The following is a 27226-nucleotide window of genomic DNA, read 5'->3' as shown; positions in this document are numbered from 1 at the left end:
GAATGCCGATTTCGTCTTTCCCGTCGTTGGTTTCCGTGCTCGAGGTGTGACGGGGTGGAAGGAAGCGCGTGAGGTATCTGCGGGAGAATCTGTCGAACAGGAAGCGCGAAGGAAGTGGACGTAAATCGTGCACGTGAGCGGTTTGTAGCGAGGGGTGCTTGCGATGGGTGACAGAGGAAGGGGATCGACGAGGGTGTTGGTTACTTTGAGCGACTGGTTGAATCGGTAATTGGTCACGGGTGTACAATTGATGGTAAGGCTTCTGTGATAATTGCTTCGAGGTTTTTGACGCTAGACCGATCGCGGTCAAATAACCGGTGAATGAAAAGGAATTAGAATCTTGGAAAAATGGAATAATGGGGGTATGAATTTCGTGACAGTTGCTTTGGATTTTTAATACCAAATGTATCATGATCGATGAATGAAAAGGAATTAGAATTTTAGAAATATTGTATAATGATGGCGTGACTTTCATGACAGCTGCTTTAGGCTTTTAATATTAAATGTATTATGATTAAATGATCGACGAATGAAAAAGAATTAGAATCTTAGAAAAATGAGAATGATAGTGTAGTTTTGGGTATTTAATAATAAATTTACCACTACCAAACGATCTATGATGAAAATGATTTAATACTTGCTTTGAGTTTTTAATACTTAATCTACCACTATTAAATGATCGATGATTGAAAAAGAATTAGAATTTTGAGACGATGTAATAATGATAGTATGGGTTTCCTAACAATTTCTTTGGGCTTTTAATACTAAATCTACCATGGTGAAATGACCGATGAATGAAAAAAGCATTAGAATCTTAGAAAATTGGAATAATGATGGTATGGCTCTCGTGACAGTTGCTTTGAGTTTTTAATACTAAATTTACTACGATCATATGATAGATGAATGAAAAAGAATTAGAATTTTGAGGAAATTAAATAATGATACTATGGTTTTCGTAACAATTGCTTTAGGACGTTAATAATAAGCCTACCACGTCCAAATAACCGGTGAATGAAAAAGAATTAGAATCTTATAAAAATAGAATAATAACAGTGTATAGCTTTCGTGACAATTGCTTTGAATTTTTAATACTAAACCCAGCATAGCCAAATCACCGGTGAATGAAAAAGAATTAGAATTTTAGAAATATGGAATAATGATACTATGGCTTCCATAACAATTGCTTTGTGATTTCAATAATAGACCTACCACGTCCAAATAACCGGTGAATGAAAAAGAATTAGAATCTTACAAAAATAGAATAATGAAATAATTGGAAAAATAATTATCCGTATATCAGAAGAAAAATCACGAAGAGAAGTGATTAAACCAATAACGTTGAATGCGAAATTTTCAACGAAAGTTTTACAAAATCGTGATTTAGGTTAAAATAAAAAAAATTATAATTTCTGTTTTACCAAATTTTGGGAACTTTCGATAATGTCTGATAAACCTTTCAACGAGTCGATTGAACGCAAATGGTGTTGGACAAAAGCAAAAGTATAATAACCATGTTCCTTAAAGGCATGTACCATCGAGTACACGCAATAAAACTACACGGTTTAATTATCATCGACAACACGAATCGATCAGAAGTTACATCAATCGTGGTTGATTCTTTAAAACATTTCTAACACGCTGGAAACAAGATGTAATTTATCGATGAGAATCGATCAAACCTCGACGAGACAAGGAATTGATGAGGTGCAATTTAGGTAACCGGTACGCGTAGGCAACTCTCTCTTTCAAATATTTTCACTGCTTTCAATCGACCCTACCGATTCCTCCACCTATGCATTCACTCGGCTATACCCGAATATTTTTCCTTCTATCAGGTTATTATACCAATTCTTACTCTGACACATTCGTTCAGCTGTACCCAAATATTTTCATTCCTATCAATCAGCTTCAATCGAGCCTTCTCACATAATACCTTCAGACATTCTCACGTTTATCAATTTATTCCACCGATTCTTCTTCGTAACCTATGTTTTCTCTCCCTGTAGGTAGGGACTCGAATATTTTCATTCGTATCAATCAATTGTACCAATCTTTTCTTCGTCTACCTTCGTCTACCTTCGAATTTCAGTCGTTCACGGATCAAAGTAATTAACTGTTCTTTAAAAAATTTTGTTGAATTTTAATAATAAAATATTTGATCGATGCTTAAAATTTACTATTTAAAATAAATTTCTATTTTTTGATCTATGGAATTAATTATAACACATGCCTGTTAATAGAAAGTTATTTCCGAGACTATTAATCGGCTCTATTAATTCTTCTTTAATTCCGTAAGAAAATATTTCCTATATTCTCCTAAAAGATATTGGTTCGCGAGAAAAATGTTGTTTCCGCTACCTAAAGATGGCATTATATCAAGGAAAGAATATTAAATAACCCACGTCGACATGGCGAGATTTTTTATAGCCCATATGGTACCTCACTTATTCACCGAAGTCGTATAAACGAGTTATAAACACAGTAAGTCCCCATATATAACTCGGTACTCCTATAACGCGTAAATTTACCCTTTCATAGTTGTAAAATAAAATAAAATGTATATTCTTTCCCGTCGTATTAGACAAAATTACCTAGTTATTCAAAATTTCGATTTATAAAAGGTATTAAAAAATCGTCGAAATCGGTGAGGCCCCTTTTCTATAAATAATTACCATTCCAACTAATTCTACGCCTCCTGGAAATAAATTCCATCGTCCTAACCTCTAACCGTATTAAAAAATCGACAAAATCGTGAGACCCCCTTTTCTCTAAATAATTACCATTCCAACTAATTCTGCGTCTCTCCCAAACAATTTTATCGTCCTAACCTCCAACCGTATTAAAATATCATCGAAATCTATGAAACCCCCTTCCTCTAAATAATTATCATTCCAACTAATTTTTCGCTTCCTGGAAACAAATTCCATCGTCCTAACCTCTAACCGTATTAAAAAATCGACAAAATCTGCGAGACCCCCTTTTCTCTAAATAATTACCATTGCAACTAATTCTGCGTTTCTCCCAAACAATTTCATCGTCCTAACCTCCAACCGTATTAAAACATCATGGAAATCTATGAAACCCCCTTCCTCTAAATAATTATCATTTCAACTAATTCTGCGTCTCCCCAAAATAATTCCATCGTCGTAACTTCCAACCGTGTTAAAAAATCGTCAAAGTTTGTGAGACCCCCTTCCTATAAATAATTACTATTCCAACTAATTCTGCGTCTCCCAAAACAATTCCATCGTCCTAACCTCCAACCGTATTAAAATATCATCGAAATTCGTGAGATCCCTTTCCTGTAAATAATTACCATTCGAACTAATTCTGCGTCTCCCCGAAACAATTCCATCGTCCTAACCTCCGAACCGGCCGCGATCACGTCGCCAGCGTTGGCCAGTGGGGCATCATCTCGTGTGTCCGCGGTGCAAATTTCACGCGGGCCCATAACGCGGTCGCGAAACGATCAATTTTCGGTCGTAAAGTGGGAAACGGGGCAGAGGCCTGTACAGAAAGCGGGCGGTGAATGAAACGATTGCCATGAGCGGACGAATGCGTTATGCGAGTCGCGTGGGCCGCGGCGGCATTAAAATAATAAAATCGAGAGACGCGCGCCATTATTGCTGCGCGCCGGGTGGTCAGCAGCGCCGCCGCCGTCGACATTGCACACTAGCATTACGTGTACTTTTTCGTAGCCGACACATTACGCGGCCGTCGGTTTCGCTGGTCATTAACATACGGCCGGGATTCCGCGACGATCGCGCGTGCACGAAGCGATCACGATCGCGCGTAACGACGCGCAGCCCGCGATCGCTTCTCGGAACAGTGGCAGATAGGAAGTAGAGAGCCCGGTCCGTACGCGGAAACGCGAAATGACAGGCTTGTCCGTTGAAATTCTAGCGTAATGACGGTGGAGACCCGGCTGAATCGTCTTCGGGAGTGAACGTGTAATTAGGGAGAAATTTGGGTTTGATTGATTGCGATTGGTGCCCCGGTGGTCGGCCAACGTTCCCGGCTACCACCGAGTTTCCTCCTTTTTTCCACGCAGACGGGTTAATTAGGGTAATACGGTATATTAACGCATTCGCAGTCGATGTTGCAAAATTACTTTTCCTTCTTCTCTTTTCCTTTTATTCTCCTTTTTCTTCGCTTTTTTCTCCTCTTCTGCCTCTTCCAGAGAGAACTATAGCGGGTCGTGCCTGAATTATGCTACCGACGAAATATTCCGCCAGCGTTCGCGTTTCTTTGTCGTCATGCAAATTACACGGCAACACTCGCGCGATAATTCACTTCGCTAATAATGTTGGCAAATCGACGAGGTACAAATTGTAGGATCGGCCTCCTGTTACGCCAACTTGTTACGGTATTACGAAGTATGGCGCAGGTACTTGATGACTCTTACGTGTTTACTTATTCCGTATGAACGAAATGTGACGTTTGAAATTATCGGGAAACGTTGCTTCGAATAATCGTTGAATTACGCGTCGCGTTTCTCCGATATTTTTTAAAACTCGAAACTGCTTAGTTCAGAAGTGAAAGCTGGTTATTACACGAAAGTCGAGAATCGCCGACAGTGTGTGCCTACACGCTCTTCTGTTATCTTTAGCCGGCTGTCTATGGACTTGGCTGCGAGTAGTCTGTCACCTCTCGTGCAATTCCTTGGGTTGACCATGCGAGTGCTGGACGTTGTTGGAAAAGTCTCCTCGAATGATGCCAAGTGACGTAATCGTGCCTGGTTTATCTGAAACATTGAAAGATTGACAAGTTAGAGGGATAGGGTTCAAACGCAGTATCAATTGCACAGTGCAATGGGTCTTTTGAACACTATAGCACTGTGTACTTGAATATATTATAATTATAAACTATTCGCACGAATACCTGATTATAAATATATACGATATTTTATAGTAAAACGTAAACAAGGTATTACAACTATAACCGTAACAACTATAATGAAGTATTATTACAAAATGATACTCACGCTCGGGAAACGTAATACTTTATAATAGCTGATTATAATAATCTCCCCTTACAACCCTTCATAATAATACTCCATTATAAAACACGTGCTACGTGGAAGTGACACCAGTTTCCCCATAAAAAGTTTAACCAAAATATTATATCTGTAACTGTAATAACTATAATAAAGTGTTATTATAAAACTTTAATTGAAGCTCCATAATAACACTTTATTATAAAGCGATACTTACACCCGTATAACATAATACTTTATAACACTTAATTACAGTGATACCCTATTACAAAATAATACTTACACCCGAGTAACATTATATTTTATAATGCATAATTATAATAATGCTTACGCCCGAGTAGCGTAATATTTTATAATGCTTAATTATAATACTACGTTATTACAAAATAACGCGGCCGAGTAACGTAATACTTTATAATACTTAATTATAATACTTTCTTCGAACCTAACCCATAATAATCTCCATTATAAACCACGTGCTACGTGGAAGTGACACTGCGCGGCGAACGAGCGCCATATCGAGGGGGTTTAATAGCTTCCTCGCCGAGTCCGCATTTCCCCTTTGTACTTTCTCGAAGATATCGAGGCGCGTTATTGCGAGTACCTCTTTCGAGCTACGACTCCGTCAAATTGCCTCTCTCCTCTTCCCTCTTCCACTTCGCCGGTGCCTCCGCGAGATTACCATTTCACGCGGCCGATAAAGGAACGGAACGACGCACGAAAGACGAGAGGAAAGGCACAATGAAATTTATATACAAAACTGCGGCACGTAAGCTCTCTCTTTCTCTCTCCGGCACGATACTCGAGCCAGAGAACTCTAGGCTCTCGAGTACACGCGAGCTCGAGGAGCAAAGGGGGCGAAGAGGGATGAAGAGGGGGAGATACAAGGCGCGGCCAATTAATTTTATGTAATCGAAAGCGTGGATTTATGTCATATAGGAAGAGAGTCTCTCCTCTCCTCTGTTCCTCCGTTCTCCTTGCACCCCTCGATGCAGGGTTCCGATCTTCACCCGGTTCGTTTCGACTCTCCCCTCCTCCGTGGCCCCTCATTTCTACTTCTATTTCCATACGACGTACGCGCGCCCGTACTTAAGGTAATTACACTTAATGGCCACGTGGTGCACTCAGCCCTCTCCCGGGCCATCCGACGTCGCTGCGGGCACAGAACGTCCCCTCGAAGCTTGCGCGCAATGGGGAGGGTACCAGTGGATGCCTCGGGTATATACCCTGTGTGCTATTTTCGTTTCACTTCGCTCGGAATTCTTCGTCACGTGGTTGTCGAGGATTTCGAGGCTCGGAAGTCTGAAAGAAGTTTAGGTTTCAGGAATTGACATAAGATAGGCTTTGGATCTGTCTTGGGTTAGGTTTGGGGTGTATTTGTGTCACGTTGGTAATTTCGAATCTCTAGGTTAGAAAAGAGGTTTGGGTTAGGTTAGGTTCGAGTCAAGTAGCTAATTTCAAACATTTCCAAGACATCCTAATTGAAAATCATAGATACTACTACTATTCCAAAAATCCTCACGATGTACCTCGAATTTAAATTTATTCATAAAATTGTCTTAAAGTTGAATATGCAACAATGTTTTTAATACCTAATTCAAACCTGGCTGAAATTCTAGAATATAATATTGTTAATCTTAAAATTGTTTAAATTTCATTTTAATAATTCTACATAACGAATCATTAAATAAATTCTGGGTGTAACTAATGTTGAACTGTGAACTAAAGATGAAACTGGAGTAAGAGCTATTATTGCTATTGGTAGTCACGTACAAAAGGGAATTTGTGCTCCTTTAGTAAAAATAATTAAAATAAATATTATGTAATATTAAATTTCAATTTCCAAATATTAATATTGATAATGAACCTGTGCAAAGGTTTCATGTATCACGGTACAGATTGTCAACCAGAACCCCCGGTTCGAAAAATTCCAGATCCCTCTGCTCGTTTGACACTAGTTAGCAAAAGCTGAGGAATCTTTTAAGCAGCTGATCTCAGTTCTCAAAGCGTGCGTGATCTCTAGCACTGCAGGAAGCGAACGAGAGCAGGCTGGTCACCTGGACCCAAACAGCGAGGTATTCCTGAAAGCCTAAAATTCTCGAGCAAACGGACACGCGTGGATCTATTGACGATTAAGCTCTTAGCCGTGGAGACGTTTGCCCAGCTTAATTGCGGCCGCGGATCAATTAAAAGCTAGTTGCCGGTGGTCAGGGTGGCGCAGGGTAAACCTCGTCGTACCGGCACGACTGTGTTTCACCACGTGCAGAGGGGCCACGGAGTGCTGGCTCGTTAGGGCCCCGAGATCCGTGGACGATGCCGCTTCCTAAAGGAGAGACTCGGCCTAGCCTGCGGCCTTTTAAAGATTCCTGCTTTTCATGAGTGCTTAATGGAATTATTATCCGATCCATGCCGATCGCATAATTAATGAAGGCCTCATGGTAGCCGAGGGATCGATAAAATCGTCGATCCGGAGCAGATACGCGAGCCTCTGAGCCAACGGGGACCGTCTTCCTGGGAAAATCGTTAACGCGATGAACAGCTGCACTGTGCTCGGGACGAAGCGGACACGGTTCGTCCATTTGGTCGGCCACATGGGTCTGGGGCAACGAATCGGATTCGTAACGCGCGATCTGTGATCAGCTTTGTTGTCTTGCTAGGCCTGGGCCTGAGATGCGTACGTGGAATCGTGAAACGCGGGGATAAACGATCGTGGAAATCGTGAATGTTTGTATATTGGTCAAATGGGTCTTGGAAATTGGAAAATTCGGTGGGGACTACTAAGGGACTTGCAGAACGTACACATATATATATAGGTTTGCACTTCTTCGAGTTCTAGTAACAGGATGGACAAAGACTACATATGTTTGTAGCGACCATCATTCTTATCCTCGCCACTAGATGGATTCCAACTAGAGGAGGTTCGAGGAATTTCTCGCAAGTCCTCGCAAAACATCGACTTCCTATATATATAACTTCCGGACCTTCTAATAGTATACGCGTCTAAGGCATTCAACCCCCTGCACTCGACGATTGTTGTATACAAGGAAAATACAATTTGAAGTATGGTCTGCTATACAGCCGATGGTATTTTATTAAATTTGATATAGTAATTAATACCGATCTTCAGAAATTTATTATATGGCGACTGACTGGTTGCTTTTCGAGTGCAAAGGGTGCAAGAAAGTGCTTTCGATGTTTCCAAACGGAGTGTATACATATTTCAATTTAGACTACTTTGCAACTACTATCGCGTACAATACTATTACATACAATACTATCACGTGCAATCCTATCACATATAATACTATCATCTGCATTACTATCACATACAATACTATCACCTACAATACTATATCACCTACAATACTATATCACCTACAATACTACCACATACAATACTATCACGTGCATTACTATCCCATACAATATTATCACATAAAATACTATCACGTGCAGTACTATCACCTACAATACTATCACGTGCATTACTATCCCATACAATATTATCACATAAAATACTATCACGTGCAGTACTATCACCTACAATACTATCACGTGCAATACTATCACATACAATATTATTACATATAATACTATCACGTGCAATCCTATCACATACAATACTATCATGTGTATTACTATCACATACAATATTATCACATAAAATACTATCACGTGCAGTACTACCACATACAATACTATCACGTGCATTACTATCACATACAATACTATCACCTACAATACTATCACCTACAATACTATCACCTACAATACTATCACGTGCATTACTATCCCATACAATATTATCACATAAAATACTATCACGTGCAGTACTATCACCTACAATACTATCACATACAATATTATCACATAAAATACTATCACATGCAATACTATCACGCATAATACTATCACGCATAATACTATCACGTACAATACTATCACGTACAATACTATCACATACAATACTATCACATACAATACTATCACGTACAATACTTTCGCATACAATACAGTCACCCAACTTCGACCGGAAACAACGAAGTCCCTCTTGCACGAAAACGTGGAGCGTCCGGCGTACCGGAAGTGAATCCTCGATACCGACAAAAAGCGTCGAAGCACAGGAGGAAGAGGAAGAGCCGTCCAGGTGCGATTCGAGTGGAATATAAGACGACTACCGGTTCCGCCGTCGGCGACCATCGCGCAGCTCTCGGACACGCGGAGAAAAACAAGAAAAGCGTGCCAGTAGCGCGTCCACGGTTCCGTGACACACGCATAGTGTGCCGTTCGTGGAATTACGTAACGCGACGTCCGCGTGCAACGCGTCTGCCGTCCGAATCACAGGTAGAATCACGTTCGCCGGCCTTTATTTGGTATGCCGGCCCGACATCCGGTAGCATCCGCGTCGCCGGGCCCTCTATATTTTATACTCAACGCGAAGCGGCCACCGGCCTTTGTGCAGGTGATCGCGAGATATAAAAAGCACACGGACGAGAGAAAGTTGCGACGGTGTGTCTCGAAAAATGGGGAAAAAAGGAGAGGTAAGGAAGAAAGAAACGAGGAGAGAAACATTACGAGAATGGAGGATCAAAGTGCCCGATGCAACTCTGGGGATGCGGAGGGCTCGAGATCTTTGGCGAACCTCGCGATTCGATTGTAAAATTCGCAATTCGCTTTTCACCTCCATATTGACGAAATTAGGGTATTCGAGTCACGGTAATTGTCAGATATAACAGTTTTATCGACCTAAGTCGGAAATTCTTTGAGATGCTTGAGGAATCGAAGAGATGTCCTCTCTATTGGTGCCATCTATTGGCATGGATATGAAATTTTACGTCGAAGTTTTATATACCCTCTTTGACATAAGTTTGGTGGTTCGAGTCGATATGAAGCAAAGTATAATAAATACGAATGGTTAGTATCGATATTCGTTTATGTGGATGGCACAGATATGGAAGTTTATGTCAAAGTTTTATATACCCTCTTTGACATAAGTTTGGTGGTTCGAGTCGATATGAAGCGAAGTATAATAAATACGAATGGTTAGTATCGATATTCGTTTATGTGGATGGCACAGATATGGAATTTTATGTCAAACTTTTATATACCCTCTTTGACATAAGTTTGGTGGTTCGAGTCGATATGAAGCGAAGTATAATAAATACGAATGGTTACTGTCGATGTTTGTTTATGTGGATGGCATAGGTATGAAATTTTATGTCGAAGGTTTATATACCCTCTTTGACATAAGTTTGGTGGTTCGAGTCAATATGAAGCGAAGTATAATAAATACGAATAATTTGATAGTATCGGTGTTTGTTTACGTGGAATTAGGCTGAATTTTAAATAGCGACCAGGTATAGTTATTCGATAGAACAGGGAACCACGATGAGCAACTTAATTTTGTTTGAGAAAATGAAAAATTTTCAAATTGACATTTGACATCTTATACACAGTATCGGTGTTTGTTTACGTGGAATTAGGCTGAATTTTAAATAGCGACCAGGTATAGTTATTCGATAGAACAGGGAACCACGATGAGCAACTTAATTTTGTTTGAGAAAATGAAAAATTTTCAAATTGACATTTGACATCTTATACACAGTATCGGTGTTTGTTTACGTGGAATTAGGCTGAATTTTAAATAGCGACCAGGTATAGTTATTCGATAGAACAGGGAACCACGATGAGCAACTTAATTTTGTTTGAGAAAATGAAAAATTTTCAAATTGACATTTGACATCTTATACACAGTATCGGTGTTCGTTTATGTGAAGTTAGGCTGAATTTTAAATAGCGACCAGGTATAGTTATTCGATAGAACAGGGGACCACGATGAGTTCCTTAATTTCGGAAAACGAAACGAAATATCATCTGAACTGAAATATTTTAGCTTATTTCCAAGAAGATGATAATTCTTTAACGGAGAAATTCGGAGACGTAAAAAAGTGGATCAATTTCTTGTCAGTTTCGTGTATCACGCCACTGTGTACGTACACGCATTCGCAAAAATCCCATAATTCAGAGGCTCGGGGCAAAAGTGGTACAAGTGACAAAGCCTTTAATTTAAGAAACTCGCGAGCGAAGTTAAACTTTAATGCAACGATTTGTACTTTCCAAAATTTAACATCCAATTTTACGCGTTTTCACGGGAACTTGAAAATTTAAAACAAGAACCACAGCTGACCCATATTTCTTGCTCGATTATTCCTAAATGAGATTTCTCAAACTTTTCTCGAACTACTTCTTAACACATTCGCACCTGTTAACATAAACTCGCATCTCGAATTGAAATTAGCGTAATTTTGAAAACAATCTTTTGAAACTTTTGAAAAATTTTGAAATATTTTCCCCCAATTTTTAAATTCTTTTAATCTTCGCCAATTTTAAGTATCACGAAAAAGGAGAGAAAAATATATTAGTATATATTCTCGGGACGAGGTTACAATTATAAGTACTTACTTCTGCACGCCATAGTACCCCGTAGCGATGGTGAAACCAAATCCATTTGCAGATTCGCAAGAAACGGCGAACCATCGAACACGATATCGCGCGTGCAATTCGATCAGAATCACCCATCATGATCGCAATCTGCCCGCGGCGCGCGCGTGCACGGCGAACAAATTGTCCCGTATCGTGGTTCACGGGGCGGTTTTCGAAAAATCGGCGAACAAGATATCGTGACGGATCACGGCGTCTGGGATCGATACTCGAGACACGCGATAATCGCCGTGGGTGGGCTCTAGTGTTACCTGCGCCCCCTGTGCTGGTGCGCGGGTGTCGCGTCGCGAGGTCCACGACCTCTTCTTCGCGTTGCGTAAGCGACCGGAAGACGGATATTTGGTCGTCGCGAGTGTCGGATCGCGTTCAACCCCTTCGTTACCGAAATTCTATACGACTCTGTTCACCGAGTGACGAGTTCTTCGACTACGCTGACGGTGATTGCAGTAGGTGACTGTAGACGAAGTTTCGCGTTAGTTTTAGTGGCGACTGTATCGGTATGGTTTTGACATCACGAAATTTTGATACCTTGAAATTTTTAGGCTTATTGCTACTATTTTGGGGGGAATTATGAGGGTTAAATTATTTTTGATTCTTTTGATGCCAGAGGTCTATGGAATTGTGTCCACTATGTGACGAATTCTTGGTCTATGCTAATATGAGGAGTTGTAGGTGACTATAGGTGAAATTTTGTATCAGTGTGATTGACATTAGTATGACTTGAAATTTTTAGGTTAATCGACCACTTGCGCTATAAAGACGTGCCACGCACGTCGAGATGCTTTTGTTCCAAAGCCGCCAGCGACGTGTATACCACGTCGATGTAACGCCTTATCGCATGTTATATTGTAGAGCGTGGCACGGCAACCGAAAGTTAAATCGTAGCGCAAGTGGTTAATACTATTTTGAGGGGAATTATGAGCGTTTCATCGTTGCACTCGTTAAATTATTTTTGGCCCCTTCGTTGTCGAAGTTCTAACAGATTGTGGTCACCAAGTGACGAACTCTTGGTGTATATTGATGAGGAGTTGTAAGTGACTATAAATGAAATTTTGTATCGATGTGATTGACATGATTGACATTAGTATGACTTGAAATTTTGGGGTTAATTGATACTTGTTTTCGAAGACTTATCTACGTTTTATCGTCGCACGTGTTAAATTATTTTTGACTCTTCTGTTACCAGAGGTTTATAGGATTGTGTTCACCAAGTGAGTAGTTCTTGGTCTATGATGATGATTGCGAGTAACTATAGATGAAGTTCTATGTTAGACTGTTTGGTACGAGATTCTTGGGTTACCCGATGATTCTTTGTAGGATTGTTTTGTTCAATTGAGATACAATGTCGAGGTTGTAATGGAAGCCGATTGGTCTATCAAGTTTACGATTGCATGCTGTATTTTATGGGGTCGTTGAATATCTACTTAGACTGCGTGTGGGCTAGAGTTAGGACTAAGAAGAATTACCCTTGTAGTTTCTTTATCTTTTTGTTTCTAATAAATCAAGATATATATATTTTGCACTATCTAAGATGCATTAATATTGGAACCTAATAGAATAATAATAAGACTACTGTGAAATGATGAGCAATGAACTAGAAAGAACTAATTGTGAGTGTAAGAAAATTGGTAAAGATGACTGTCCGAGGTAAATATAATTCAAGAGCTCAAAAACACTGAATAAAAATGATTTAAAAAATTTCAGAAATTAAAATGAAACCATAGATCACTACCCTATACAGTCTTAATCTTATTCAATCACCATCTCGATACCATCTAAACACTTCTAGCAGGAAAAATATTCAATTGTAATTGTAAAAATACAATTATAAACATACTACGATAGAAGAATATTTAAATAATAAAAATTGTAAAATCCTACAGTAAAGAACTACCAGACAGATATCTGCTATACATCAAAGACCAATCGATAAAAATTTCCACTAAACTAGTAAATATTTTTCTTACAAAAATTCACGCATTGAAAGATCTTTTTTAAAATTGAATTTCATCATAGAATGATACCTGTTCTTAAGATCCAACATTCAGGTCGAAATCAGTGAGAAATCCGTAAAGTTACACACCCTAATCGTGGATTCGCAATCGAAGAAATAAGGAGCAATGGCTAATTCTTCGCGATTCAGTCGTTTGCTTAATGTGCGATAACCGACTAATTAATTGCTGGTAATTAATACTGACTCGTTAGTATGCGACTTACTCGATGCCTCATGTTTTTGCGGCTTCGTTTTTCGTCGTTGCAATCTCCCTTCTAGGCGCCATTTTCCACGAACTCGAAATTTCTTGGCTGTGAGGTAATTAATTGATAATTATCAGCCAATACTTACACACGTGGTTGGTGAGCAATTTTGACAGTCGTTTACGACGATTTATGATTTGTCTGTGGCGATCAGTATCATTCCTCATCGTGTCATCAGCTCCTGAAAGAAAAATGGAAATTTCATGATGAGAAAGTTCGTTTGAAAATTGAGGAAGATGATTTAGGTTTGAGATGATTTTCCTGATTTTCAGGGTTCAGTGATACGGAGTTGATCGAGATGACCTTGGTCGAGATGCTGAAGCTGATTGTTAAAATTAATTAACACGCTATAGTACTCGGTTGTTTGGTTGCACAGCTCGAATTATCAAACATGCACAGCATACTCGTATCGCGTGTCTTGTGCTCAAAACTCCACGTGCATTCATAGAACCCATTCACACTTGATCTCACGTGTACTGTCCCAAACACACGTGTTTACCTATCGCGTTAAGTTCATTCACACCCGGCATTTGCCAAGTTCATTCACCCCGCGATATCAAGCACACGATATTTCTTTCATTCCCACTGCATTATTTACTTTCTTAAGTTACTCGGATACACGGGAATCTCTAATTGGTACGACTAATACGAGACATTCCTAGAATTTAAGCGATTTCGATTCGTTACCCTTTCTTTTATTTTTGCACGAGTTTTCTAGGAAGATAGTATACCCAAATTTTTACTAAATAAAGGGAAATAAAAATTCGATAATAAGAGATATATGAAACTCCTTTCTATGAAAACTATTATCAATTTATCTTCTCGAAACTTCAATAGAGATTGGTAGAAATTTATTTTATCCATTTTCAGAGAAAAGGAAGCAACACGAAATTCTTTGCTATATAAATTATTCCCAATTTGTCTTCTCGTTAATAGGAATTCCCAAAAATTTATTTTACCCATTTCCAGAAAAAAGGAAGCAACACAACATTCTTTTCTATATAAATCATTCCCAATTTGTCTTCTCGTTAATAGGAATTCCCAAAAATTTATTTTCCTTATTTCCAAAAAAAAAGAAAAAAAAAAGAAAAAGAATAACACGAAATTCTTTTCTATATGAATTATTCCTTATTTGTCTTCTCATTAATAGAGATTCTCAAACATTTATTTTACTCATTTCCAAAACAAAAATAAAAAAGAAAATAACACGAAATTCTTTTCTATATAAATTATTCCCAATTTGTCTTCTCGCTAATAGAGATTTCCAAAAATTTATTTTACTCACTTCCAAAAAGAAAAAGAATAACACGAAATTCTTTTCTATATAAATTATTCCCAATTTGTCTTTTCGTTAATAGAGATTCCCAAAAATTTTCTGACATAATTTAAAATTCCCTCGGACCTGGATTACCTTCGATACATAAACGAATCCTCATTCCATACTCCATTTTGATGGATCGACGTATCAAAGTATCCACGAATAGTTCCGCATGGTGAACGAGACTAGAAGCGGCAGAGAGTCACGTTAGGAATTCTTTTGCCTGTCGAAAGAATGATTCCGAATGGAAAAAGGGTATCGAATGGGCGTTCCTTTCGTGGGCCAGGAAATGATAAAAACGCGATCGTAAGTGAGACGACAGAGGATGGCCTAGGGTATTGCGGACCTCACAGCGAGATTTTATGGGGACCTATAAAAGGAGCATACCAGTGAGGACTTTAAACGATCGCCGTTTAGTTGCTTGGACGTTGTCCAATGGTTCCCTATATCATGCCAAGATAAATAACGTGGACAGGATGAACCGTGGTGGGGCTTATCCCTCTGTAACGAATGCATTGTGATAGTCTCACAATTCATTAGTGTCCATTTAATGAGACTCGCAGGGGAATAATGTCGCAGGTGGTATTCCCTTTGAAATATTGCGCTTCCTCGATCATGCGCTTGAAATTCCCCGTAAAATCAATTAATACGAAGCCTTCTTCGAAGGACCAACTGTCGCCTGGGCAATTAAGTGAACAAATGTTATGGTTCCTCCAATAACAGTATCAAAGCTGATGAGGTTGTTACAGTATACGATATAATTAAACCAGATTTCGCTATCTGTAAAAATCCACAGAAATTAATTTTAAGCGAATCAGATTAAAAGTCTGAAGTTGAGATAAACCACTGGGTCATTACAGAATTGAAAAATACCCACTTAAGAAACTTAAGTCCGTTTAAATACTTGATCTTCTCTGAAAGATGATACATCATGGTAGGTGATACATCATGATGATCTATGACAAAGAAAAAGCCGTGAATTTGATATTTACTTGGCACATTTACTTCTTCTAAACATCATCTCCATCTTTCCTATTTCTTTTTTATTTCTTCTCCTTTTTCTTAAATTTAAAATCGATTTAAACTATCGAAATCGAAGGTAGGATCACTTTCTAAGCCGTCACCATGCTAATTTCTGTTTCCCCATTGGTCGAGCATTCTTTATCATTGTCTCTATCTCTCCACGAGTACTGCATCTTCAATACTATCTTCGCATCCTTATTCCCTGAAACACGGGGTATATTGAAACGCATGAACCACCGTTTAAACAGGATACTCATCAGACGGTGCAATCTGTTTCGCCAGGTACCAGACATAGGAGCCGAATTAACGGGTGGCTGTTATGGTTTCGCGGCGAAGTATATGCACTGGCCTGAGGAGCTGCTCGTCGGTGGTGCCAAGCACAATAAGACCGGTCACTTGACCCGTGCAGCTGCGCTTCAGACCGTTGTGCAGCTGATGGGAGAACGAGAGCTTTACGATTTCTTCGCCGGCGCCTATAAGGTACATCACATCGACTGGTCGCAGGAAAAGGCGTCCCAGGTCCTGGAGACATGGCAACGAGCGTTCAGCAATCAAGTGAAGAAGCATCTGGACGCGAACGGATCGGCGCCGTACAATTTGTACGCGTTCAGCACGACCACCATGAACGACATACTCGGCAAGTACAGCGAGGTGTCCGTTATGAAAATCGCCATTGGCTGCGCACTGATGGTTAGTACGAATTCTACGAGCTGAGTAACGTTTCTTAGGTCTATTACGGTTAGCACGCATCTGCTACGTGCAAGCTGATTTACCGTGTCAGATAAGATTATCTGCGTGGAGGACGTAGAGGAAGACCTGGAATTTGATAAAAATATAATTCCTTTGCTGGTTGTCCAGAATAGCAATCCGAATTCTGATCCTAAATAGGGCTGTTTGAAGGATCTTCGAATCGAATATGATTAAGATCATACCATTACTTTGGAATTCCGAGGGTCCTATTTTACTTCGTAATCTGCAAACCTGGTTTGCATATCAGCTGTCAGGCCTCGAAAGGAATTTCGCGAGCTTAATAGAAATCTGTAATCTCTTTATCTACTCAAGTTAAGTGCTGATAAAATATTCACGCAATTTTGTACCAGTCGAATGGTATGCACTGAGCCCATTTTATATGAGGTACCTTATAAGATAACGTATATTGAAATACCTCAGTAACCATGGAAGCTATTTTCAATACATACCATTTTCAATTTATACAAGTAAATTCGAAACTTAAAATTAGAGAAATCGCATGTCATCCAGGTTATACAAAATTCCAGAATGTTTCTATCGTTGCAATATTCTTGTAGATAGAGAATATTTTATCATCAGACTCGTCCAGTTTAAATGAAGTTTAATTTCAATTTGGATTTAACCCCTTGGCTGATGTGCAAACAGGAATTACGAGGTTTATGAAACTGCAACAGATAATCTTGGGATTTTATTCGGAAAAAAGATATAAGAGAGGTCAAATACACTCACCCTGAAGATCCTTCGGCACCTTTCGTTCGTGAGAGGAAGATTTATGCTCGACATCTGAAAAGAGAAAAATCTTTTGTTAGCTTCGGAAAGACTATAGTTATCTATAACTTACACCCACACCATAAGAATAACTGTTCTCTTCCAGATACTGTACGCGGGTATAGTCCTTCTTCGCTGGAAGGATCCAGTGCGCTCTCAAGCTGGCGTGGGTATAGCCGGTGTGATGCTAATCTGCGCGACCGTGGCTGCAGGTTTGGGGTTCTGCGCCCTCCTGGGGATCCCCTTCAACGCTGCGACCACTCAGATCGTGCCGTTCTTAGCTCTGGGCCTCGGTGTTCACGATATGTTCCTATTGACGCACACGTACGCTGAGCTCTCTGTAAACGAAGTACCCAGCGGGGAACAGACAGGGGTAGTTTTGAAAAGGACCGGCCTGTCTGTCCTCCTGGCAGGAATCAGCAACGTGTCGGCGTTCTTCGCAGCGGCGATAATCCCTATCCCCGCGCTCAGAGTGTTCTGCTTGCAAGCTGGTATATTGTTACTCTTCAACTTGGCCGCGATGCTGCTAGTCTTCCCAGCTATGGTTAGCCTGGACTTGAGGAGACGTCGTTCAGGACGCTCGGACATACTTTGCTGCTGCCTGCCGTCGAATGCTGGCAGGAATAAGTACAATAATCGCGCGAGCAACGGCACAGCGAAGCAAACGGTAACGAGGGCCATCCCACCTGAACGTCGCGAAACTTGTACGCAAATCTTGACGTCGCAAAACGTGCAAAACGAGTCCTGGGTCGGTGGGAATATCGAGGTGGACTTGGATAAGCAGTGCAGCGAAGAGGATACTCTAACGGGGTGCAGTCAGGATGATTGTCTCAGTTTCTCATTGACTCAACTGGCTGCGAGGCATTACGCTCCGTTTGTCACCAGGCCCGCGACCAAGGTCTTCGGGATGATGATTCTGATCGCAGTTCTGGTCGGCAGTGTCTGGCAAGCTGTAAAAGTGAACGACGGGTTAGAGTTAACCGATCTGGTCCCACAGAACTCCAATGAACACGCTTTTCTGGCTGCTCAAGCGAAACACTTTGGATTCTATAATATGTATGCTGTTACTCAGAGAGAATTCGAGTATCCTAATAATCAGAGGTTGCTGTACGAGTACCATGATGCCTTCATGAGGATAAAGAACGTGATTAAAAATGACAATGGTGGCTTGCCGGAGTTCTGGCTGAGTTTGTTCAGAGACTGGTTGAAGGGGCTGCAAAATGCGTTTGATAAAGATTATAGTAATGGCTGCATCACGCAGGAAAGGTGGTACAAGAACGCCAGCGACGAGGCAATTCTAGCTTACAAGCTGTTGGTGCAAACTGGCCACGTAGACAATCCCATCGACAAGTCGTTAGTCACTCAAGTCAGGCTAGTCGATTCCGAGGGGATCATTAATCCGCGAGCCTTTTATAATTATCTGAGTGCATGGGTATCGAATGACGTCCTGGCTTACGGTGCTTCTCAAGCGAATCTGAGGCCGGAACCAAGGCAGTGGATTTACACCAATGATCACGAGCTGAAGATTCCAAAAAGTATGCCTCTGACGTATGCACAGATGCCATTTTATCTGCACAAACTCACAGACACGCAAGAAATTACCGAGTTAATTGGCAGTGTAAGAAAATTATGCAAAAAGTTTGAAGAACGAGGTCTACCGAATTTTCCATCTGGCATACCGTTTCTTTTTTGGGAACAATACATGGATCTAAGAAATTGTTTGGGGATTGCACTATTAGCTGCTTTAACAGCCAGTGTCGTTGTCGTTGGAATACTGCTACTAAATCTCTGGGCAGCCTTGTTAGTTGGCACTTCTCTCGCTGCTGTGGTTCTACAGCTCCTTGGAATTATGGGTCTCTGCGACATAAAACTGAGCGCTGTTCCGGCTGTTTTATTGGTTGTCAGTGTTGGAATTGCCGTGCATTTTACGGTGCACATTTGCCTGGTTAGTATAAATACGAGCAAGCTAAATTTATAAAGTTCGTTATTTTTTATATATTTCTATGTATTCAATGTGCTTACTTTTATTTTTGTAGAGCTTTATCACGAGTATTGGAAGCAGGGATCGTAGGATTCGTTTAGCATTGGAACACATGTATGCACCTGTAATTCATGGAGCATTAACAACTTTGCTGGCAGTCGTGATGTTAGCCTTCTCCGAGTTTGATTTCATCGTTCGATATTTTTTCTTGGTGTTACTATGCCTTATTGGGATCGGTTTAGTGAATGGATTGTTCTTTTTCCCTATCCTGCTGTCTCTGATTGGACCATCTCCAGAAGTAATACCCAATGACCATCCGGATCGTATTTCAACACCAACTCCACCTGCCTCGCCAATCGTCAGAAGATCAAAGCCGCCTGCACCTCCCAGGAGATCATACAAAATTGATAACGCTAGGTTACACGCTGAACCTTCTCTCACAACGATTACCGAGGAGCCCAATTCGTGGCACAGTACACAAGAATCTTGCATTATCGTTCAGCCAGAGTTGAAGGTTGAAACGACATCAACTTGTGGTAATCAGGTATGTTATAATATTGATATTAACTGTTTTGAAATATTTCCTTTTTCAGTTGATATTTTCTTTCACACATACTTGAATTGAGAGTGCTTTTGAACATACATTTGCTTTTCATTTCTCTAACTGCTTATATCTAAAATTTTTCTATTACCACTTATACCCAATATCACATCCAATACCAATGTTCTAAATCCATCAAGCATGATTAACGTGTGTGCTTTTGTTTTTAACTAACAGAACTGTAGCGGATCAGATACAAGTGGATCTAGTCGAATGTCACCTGTGACATCTACGTCTCATATCACAACTAAGGTCACTGCAACGGCTAACATAAAGGTTGAAGTTCATACACCGTTAACCAGTGAGTATCTATAGTAATGTTTGACCAAAAGTTTCTTGTGATTATATTACTCTCAATGTAACACGCTAAGTAACTAGTATAACTGAAGGATGATGGTCTAGCAGATACTGATTTCTATGTGAAATTATTGTAGGTACAATGGATCGTAGCGAAAAATGCAGGCACACGACTTCCAGTAGCCGAAGGAGCTCGCGCTGCAGTGCGAACGTTAATGCTGGGGAGTCTTCCGGTTCCGGTTCTGAACCGGATTCAGACTCTAACCCAAATAAACATTAAAAATAAGTACCGGGAAGACCGGCAGCTACTGCTCAAATACCATGCAAAGCGGGAACATACAGAAGGCTGACTAGGATAGATTTATAGTTTCTTTTCTTCTATCTCTTTTAGTAAAACGTATAGCGATGTGCGAGTACCCAAAGTTTAAATAGCAATGGCTTTATTCGAGATAAGTTCGCGTAAAGTTTTTACTTAAACCTGACATGTCTCAGCTCTCTTAATCTTTTGTACATTAAATATAAAGAATTTATTTACTGCCCTTATGTTAATAGTATATTGCGGACAAATTTCGAACCACGCGAAAAGCCAATGATCAGAGTTTACCAGGTACTCTCGCATCGTTAATGACACAACGTGCTTGTCTTCTTTGAATTAAAGAACAAAAGTATTATGACTCAGAAATACTGAATCGATACGCGCAGTGATACGTTGTATATAAATGTTCTCAAAGATGCATTTATATTTGTATCATACATTCAATACGGGCCATACGTACGAATGGATTATTCGTGATTTTATTTTATCGTATTGAATGTGTGATAATTTATTGGGATAAATAAAACGATATTTTTAACGAATCGACTTAGGAGCACGTCAAAGAAAATGCTTTACTACGCTCTGAAGTATACGACAGTTTCCATGAAACTATAAGGATATTATTTTACGAACTAGAAAAATTTCAACGTCTGTTCTATAATTGTTAATAATACGACGAAGGTTGAAAAATGTAAGAGTTTCGAACGTCTATAAAATTTTTCCTAATAACTTCTTGTAAAGTCCGTTATGCGAAACAAACGTATAAGTAGCAATATATTTTTGGAAATGTTTATTCGTCAGAAATATATATCAGGACGTTTTCTCTTTTAGAAGATACGAATAGTATTATACGTATAATATGTAGTTTGCGATTTTCACAGACAATAACACATGACTTTTTTCGGCATGAATAAAATATACATTTATTAAATCATTTGTACCCTTTTGGGTATTTAGATAACCGAAGGTTTACAGATTACGTTTACGTAATACTGTTAGGAATAACTTCTAATTTAGGAGTAATTACGACGATGTAGCTCTTTTGCGACGATTTTTGCAACGACTACAATGTGGTGCCTTGAAAAAGATTATAAAATTTCGAATAACTATTTATTTTATACGCTAACAGTTATAGTGCAGTGTGTATATGACTTCGAGCGATATTAAATCTAAAATCTATTTATTATTTATTTCTACGTCCTCACTTTGATATCACGACTATTTAAAGCGATTCGTTTTGTACAATGCCTATTTCGTATGATAATTTGTGAATACTTCATTATTTATGTCGCCCTATATATTTTTATATAAAATCGTTACTTAATTTAATAAAATAAGTCAATCTATCCAATTCGTACCTCTAATGTAAAAAGGTGTAATATATTATTCTGCAGCTAATATCTATGTTTATGTTTTGTTAGGTATGTCACATAATTATGTACAATAAGAGAAGTATTTTTATGTGAAGTCAATCTTGTAAACATACAGAATGCAGATAAGGTATTTAATGAAAAAGATGTTCTATTATATAGATGTAGAATTTTTATTGTGCATAAAAAACATTTTCATAAGAAAAAGAATAGTCAATGTACCTCCATTGTATGTCCTAAATTCTATCACAAATTCCTACTTAAATACAACTAAACTAAAAATTTGTCATTTGATTATTTTAAAATATGGAGCCAGTAGTTGTTTTGAGTTTATAAATTGAATTGGAGGTGCAACAATTAATTTACTACTACTTTTAATATTATAGAAGCTAATTATTTTTATATAATGAATATAGAAGCAATTAACTGTATGATTTATAATCTTCATTTGTACATAAATATAATGATAATATTATAATAATTTGAAGTACACCTAATTCCTTTGTTTATCTCCTTATTCTCATATTTTCAAAATGTTTAGCCAAAAATTTCTTAGAATTAAAATGTGCAAAAAGAAGAAATCATCTTTTACTCTAAATGATAAATTTTCATTTTACATGAATATCATTTTATCTACAAACTTGTATAAACTTATTCCGAATTAATGTTTTAAAAAACACTTAAGCTGTTAAACTAAATTAAATAAAATTCACATGTGACAAAACTTCAGCATAATATTAATACATTATCATTTACCTTCTAAAATGCTCCAAAGACTATATTTTCTACAGAAAGTGGAAAGAAGAACTGTTATCTGAGAAAAGAAAAAATTATCTTATTAGTGTACACTTATTAAATCGTATATTAATATGAATTATGATAACATTGAATAATTTTATTTTAATAAAAACATTATAAAAATAAGATATATACGATATTTAAATTACTACTCAGAACAAAAGATGTAATATAAACTTACAATTTTGTAAAATACTTACTGAATAAAATTTTGTGGAATTAAAAAATTCAGGTCAATCGGAGCCATCTTTTCCGCTACGCATGTCAATCGTCACGATACTCTGTAAAATAAAGTATAATTAATAAATAACTCCAACTTAAACATTACTATTTAATCGGAAAATTTATTAAATTTATAATTATATTTAAACCCATAAAAATTTTAAATATTACGTATAAATTTTAGTTCAAATCTTTAATTTTGGATTCTTCCGCATGGTATCGTCTTATGTTCAATGTGTATGCAGCATTTCGATGCATCCTACTATTCTGTGTTATCGGTACTGGGTAACGATTGGCTCATGCGAAACGTCTTAGCCAATCAACTTTCATAGTACTATCAGAACTGCATGAAGGTCTTTATCTATGTCAGCAGTATGGGAGTAAGGTCTCATGCGATACGTACCGAAATCCCCGCACCTGTTCAGTTCGAATCGGAGTGAAAAGAGATAAACAATATATTTCCCGAGGCTAGGGTTCTTGCAAACAATGCACTTGCCTAAACTGGTGAATCATCTTCGGAACTGCAGCACCTACGAGAAATTTCTTATCAGACTGTATATCGTGACAGACGCCTGCGAATAAGGCATAGTGCGCTATGCCAGCCTGAGAGCGCTCTCAGAAAGGATTAAATTCCAGTCGTATTGAGGGAGTAATAGTCGTTCGTTCGAGAATCGTCGTGCATCCGAACGTACTCTTAATATCGTCACGTCAATGCACTTGAGTGTTAATTCTAATTTCTACCGAAGAATTACATAATGTATGTGCATGAGTCACAGGGTGAATAGGGGGGACGTGCAAACGTCAAAATCGTGCTGCAGCGATTTTCTTGCATTTTAGGTACGGTAAACAAATACTGATCGTCTAATTGATTATCTGATCTAAATTACATCTTCCGCGTACAACAATCGTATTACATTGAATCGGTAATCATCATTTGACACGTATATAATCGTAATTGCTATTTTGTCCAATGTCGATCGTGCGATGTGCTGCCATTAGAATTTCTGCAGCGAATACGTTCTCGTTCTAGAGCCCATAAGAAATATTAAATATATTTCACAACGAAGTAAAGTATTACTGTCAGTTATCGTGAGTCGCAATTGATTTTGCAAGAACGATTTCTCTTGATGATATTCTTCAAAATTTTTGCAATTCACGTTTACCGAGTTATGACAGATACCGTATAGCAACATATTTCTCAAGGTTAAATGACTAATGGATAAAAGCAATTGTAATAATGCAGTGTTTGTGTACTTTCGTTTCTTGCTTTCGTCGCGTTGCATTTCTTTCGTAGTAAAGTGACAACAAAAAAGTGTTTTGTTACAATAAACATATTATACTATTGATATATTATTTTATTGTAATGTAAAGTTTTACTATTTTAAAATATTAAACATATCTTATCTTGATTTCTTTGTTGATTAATTGCTATTTATGATTTTCATTGTATGTTACAAATCGCATGCTGTTTTCTCCTTGATATTTCAGCTTGGACCTTTTCAAGTACCTCTAATAGGGTTGCATTTACAATGAATAAGAAACATTATGCAACTTTCCAGTGAGCAAAGAGAATACCTCTAAGAAATGGCAATTTTCAAACTGAAAATACTAAAGTGTAGGTGCATGATTTCATAGCTGTGGAAACTACCATCATTTCATTGTAACGTGCGACCAGGTATTTGTTAATCGAACAAAGTAGTTGTTCGTATCATATTTATTACTGAAAAATGCCAGCACCGCCTCCACCTCTCTCAAGTTTGCCAGAGGCACCTATGTGTGAAAAAACTGAAGTGAGCGATGCAGACTCCCTGCCTCCTTGGGCCAAAATTACCCTTACATCTGCAGAGGCAGAAATTGAAAAGCTGATATCTCGAATTGAATTGAAGGATGCAGAAGTTACATATTTTTGTCAAGTTGAACCAATTTTGCAAGATGGACCACAGTGAGTTTCACATTTTTAATTTACATATATTTTTAATTTATTTGTAGATGCAACACACATATGCAAATAGTAATAATAATAATGACATTATTATTTAATAGGTGTGGCTTGGTTGCACTTGCTATGGCATCTCAAGAATACACAAAACCAGTTTCTGTGAGCCAACTCCTAGCTGAAGCTCGTGTAAGAGGTTTCACTCAACATGGAGAAATGTACAGTGTTGATTTTATGGGCACATTAGCAGCTGAATATTTACCAGACCATAGACCTGATATCTTAGTAGATTTACAACAATGCCCAGATACATTGACACATGCTTTGGCTCATGGTGCAATGGTATTAATTCCATATGATTCTGATTTCAATCATGCTCCATGCTTAAAGAAAGGCCATAAAGCCCATTGGGCCCTACTTGTGGGTTTAATTTCATCCAGGTATGTCATATATTCTTATAAATTTTACGTTTTAATCCAAAGTAAACATTCTCATGCCATACTATGTGTATTTTAGACAAGGATATCATGTCTTAGCGCGTCACGGAAAATCACGTCACTTAGCTTGTTGGCCGCTACGCGATTTAATCGAAAGCAATGGCAATTTGGAGGAGGAAGGAACAGCTAGACATGCCGGAGGATACGTAATACCAAAAGGAGGAGTTGGAGGCCAGAGAGGTTTGCGCGGTAGGGCACTGGCGTTGCACCCATACATATAAGATCGTGTACAAGAATTGTAGGTAATTAATATCACAGCGAAAGACAGAAAATATTATAATATTACTGTATCCACGTTACAGTATATGGTAAATATTCAAAGGCATAACTTAGGCATAACGTTTGCACAGCTGCTACGGAATTTAATTATTTGTAAAATCTTAATGCTTTTAAGTAACATATGTTTCAACTTGCAATGCATTTTTTGGTCAACATTCGATGGGGAATATTAAAATCCCCAAATTTGATATTAGATGTAATCAATGGACATTCGTTAAGCTCCGACACGCAGTGTAAATAATGATTTATTATATATGTTTGACTTACATGCACCTGAACGGTTTGAAAGATTCTTTCTTTCGTTGTTTCGATGTATCGAGCTTTTCCTGTGGTGCAACACGTACTGACTGCAAACATGAGAAAATGGGCATGTACACGTGCATGAAAGGGACAAACGTGGAGGATGAAAAAAAATAAGTCTATAAAGAATATCTGCATAAAATTAATATCTACGTGTATTAGCTAGGATTTATCGGGATTGTAACACTAGCCGGAACGAAAAGATCTAAGTATATTTATTTAGCAAGGAACCGTAGATTTTCAATTACTGATTATAATCTTTGTTTTATGTTGACATTGTGAATAAAGACTAAATCTATAGCAAAAGTCTCACAATTGCATTTGAGGCAATACAACTTAATGTTCGTGTGTTGTACCGGATTGTTGGGCGCATTGCTTTTAAGATACGGAGTAAATTTTTATATTGGCTATATACGATAAGCTAGTTCCATGTGTCATACGAACTGAGAAATTTTTGATTATCCACAAACTCAGTAGTTTACTTTCAGATTTATTACATATCATTTTTATATTTACATAAAACAGTCTTTCAAGCTTTACTCATAAGTAGTAGTTTATAAATTCCAAATTGCCTAATAGCGATAGATAGCGATATTATATAAATTATATGTCTGAATTTATATACTAAAATTCAAATTGAAAACCTATCGCATGAAGTCCTTCCGCATTTTGTCAAACTTACTAAGCAGAATCGATGTACTTTTCCTAAATCATGTAAATCAAGGATTAAATTTATTACTTGGTAGCTATATCAATCTCTTTATCGAGTACATATAAATATGCAAACTTATACTTAAAAATATTAACAATTTATATTAATTTTATAAATATATAGTTATATATCAGTCCGCTATTCCGTAAGTCTTGGAAGCAACGCGCTTTATGGAAAGAATCTTACTATGTAGAACTCTACGATATGCTTGTTTTACTATGTATCTACCGGTATGTAAAGTACGAGCGTAGTCTTTACTAATATTGATACGTAACGGTCGAAAAAAAAAAAAAAAAAAAAAAAAA

General features: G+C 38.2%; 2 protein-coding genes across 3 annotated transcripts in view; both read left to right on the top strand.

Annotated features, from left to right (window-relative positions):
* Nucleotides 1–21253, top strand: part of ptc (protein patched) — a 95585-nt gene extending 74332 nt beyond the window's left edge. Inside the window, exons 7-11 of the mRNA XM_017905002.1 lie at nucleotides 16377–16784; nucleotides 17719–19557; nucleotides 19649–20137; nucleotides 20372–20495; nucleotides 20629–21253. Of these exons, the coding sequence (XP_017760491.1) occupies nucleotides 16377–16784; nucleotides 17719–19557; nucleotides 19649–20137; nucleotides 20372–20495; nucleotides 20629–20771 (3003 nt within the window). The 3' untranslated portion in view covers nucleotides 20772–21253. The remainder of the gene's footprint in view (nucleotides 1–16376; nucleotides 16785–17718; nucleotides 19558–19648; nucleotides 20138–20371; nucleotides 20496–20628) is intronic.
* Nucleotides 21254–23580: 2327 nt separating this feature from the next.
* On the top strand, nucleotides 23581–27226 carry LOC108551003 (UPF0692 protein CG33108). 2 transcript variants are annotated; one of them, XM_017904993.1, is made up of 5 exons: nucleotides 23581–24034; nucleotides 24686–24872; nucleotides 24954–25139; nucleotides 25241–25573; nucleotides 25650–27226. In XM_017904993.1, exons 3-5 carry the CDS (start codon nucleotides 24970–24972, stop codon nucleotides 25849–25851), a joined length of 705 nt encoding a protein of 234 aa, XP_017760482.1. In that variant the 5' UTR covers nucleotides 23581–24034; nucleotides 24686–24872; nucleotides 24954–24969; the 3' UTR covers nucleotides 25852–27226. The 2 variants fall into 2 exon arrangements, with proteins under 2 accessions (XP_017760482.1, XP_017760481.1); XM_017904992.1 differs by having other exon boundaries at nucleotides 24686–25139.

The sequence above is a fragment of the Eufriesea mexicana genome, unplaced genomic scaffold (assembly GCF_001483705.2).
Source record: "Eufriesea mexicana isolate 0111107269 unplaced genomic scaffold, ASM148370v2 scaffold3550, whole genome shotgun sequence".
Taxonomy (NCBI): domain Eukaryota; kingdom Metazoa; phylum Arthropoda; class Insecta; order Hymenoptera; family Apidae; genus Eufriesea; species Eufriesea mexicana.
Note: the sequence above shows the minus strand (reverse complement) of the source record. Positions and strands in the feature narration are given on the sequence as shown.

What these genes read in the sequence shown, in the direction of transcription:
- LOC108551003 (XM_017904992.1), top strand. Translation starts at nt 24,925, where the DNA reads ATGCCAGCACCGCCTCCACCTCTCTCAAGTTTGCCAGAGGCACCTATG. An exon ending in ATTTTGCAAGATGGACCACA is followed by an intron (nt 25,140 to 25,240) that starts GTGAGTTTCACA and finishes ATTATTTAATAG; the next exon opens with GTGTGGCTTGGTTGCACTTG. An exon ending in GTGGGTTTAATTTCATCCAG is followed by an intron (nt 25,574 to 25,649) that starts GTATGTCATATA and finishes TGTGTATTTTAG; the next exon opens with ACAAGGATATCATGTCTTAG.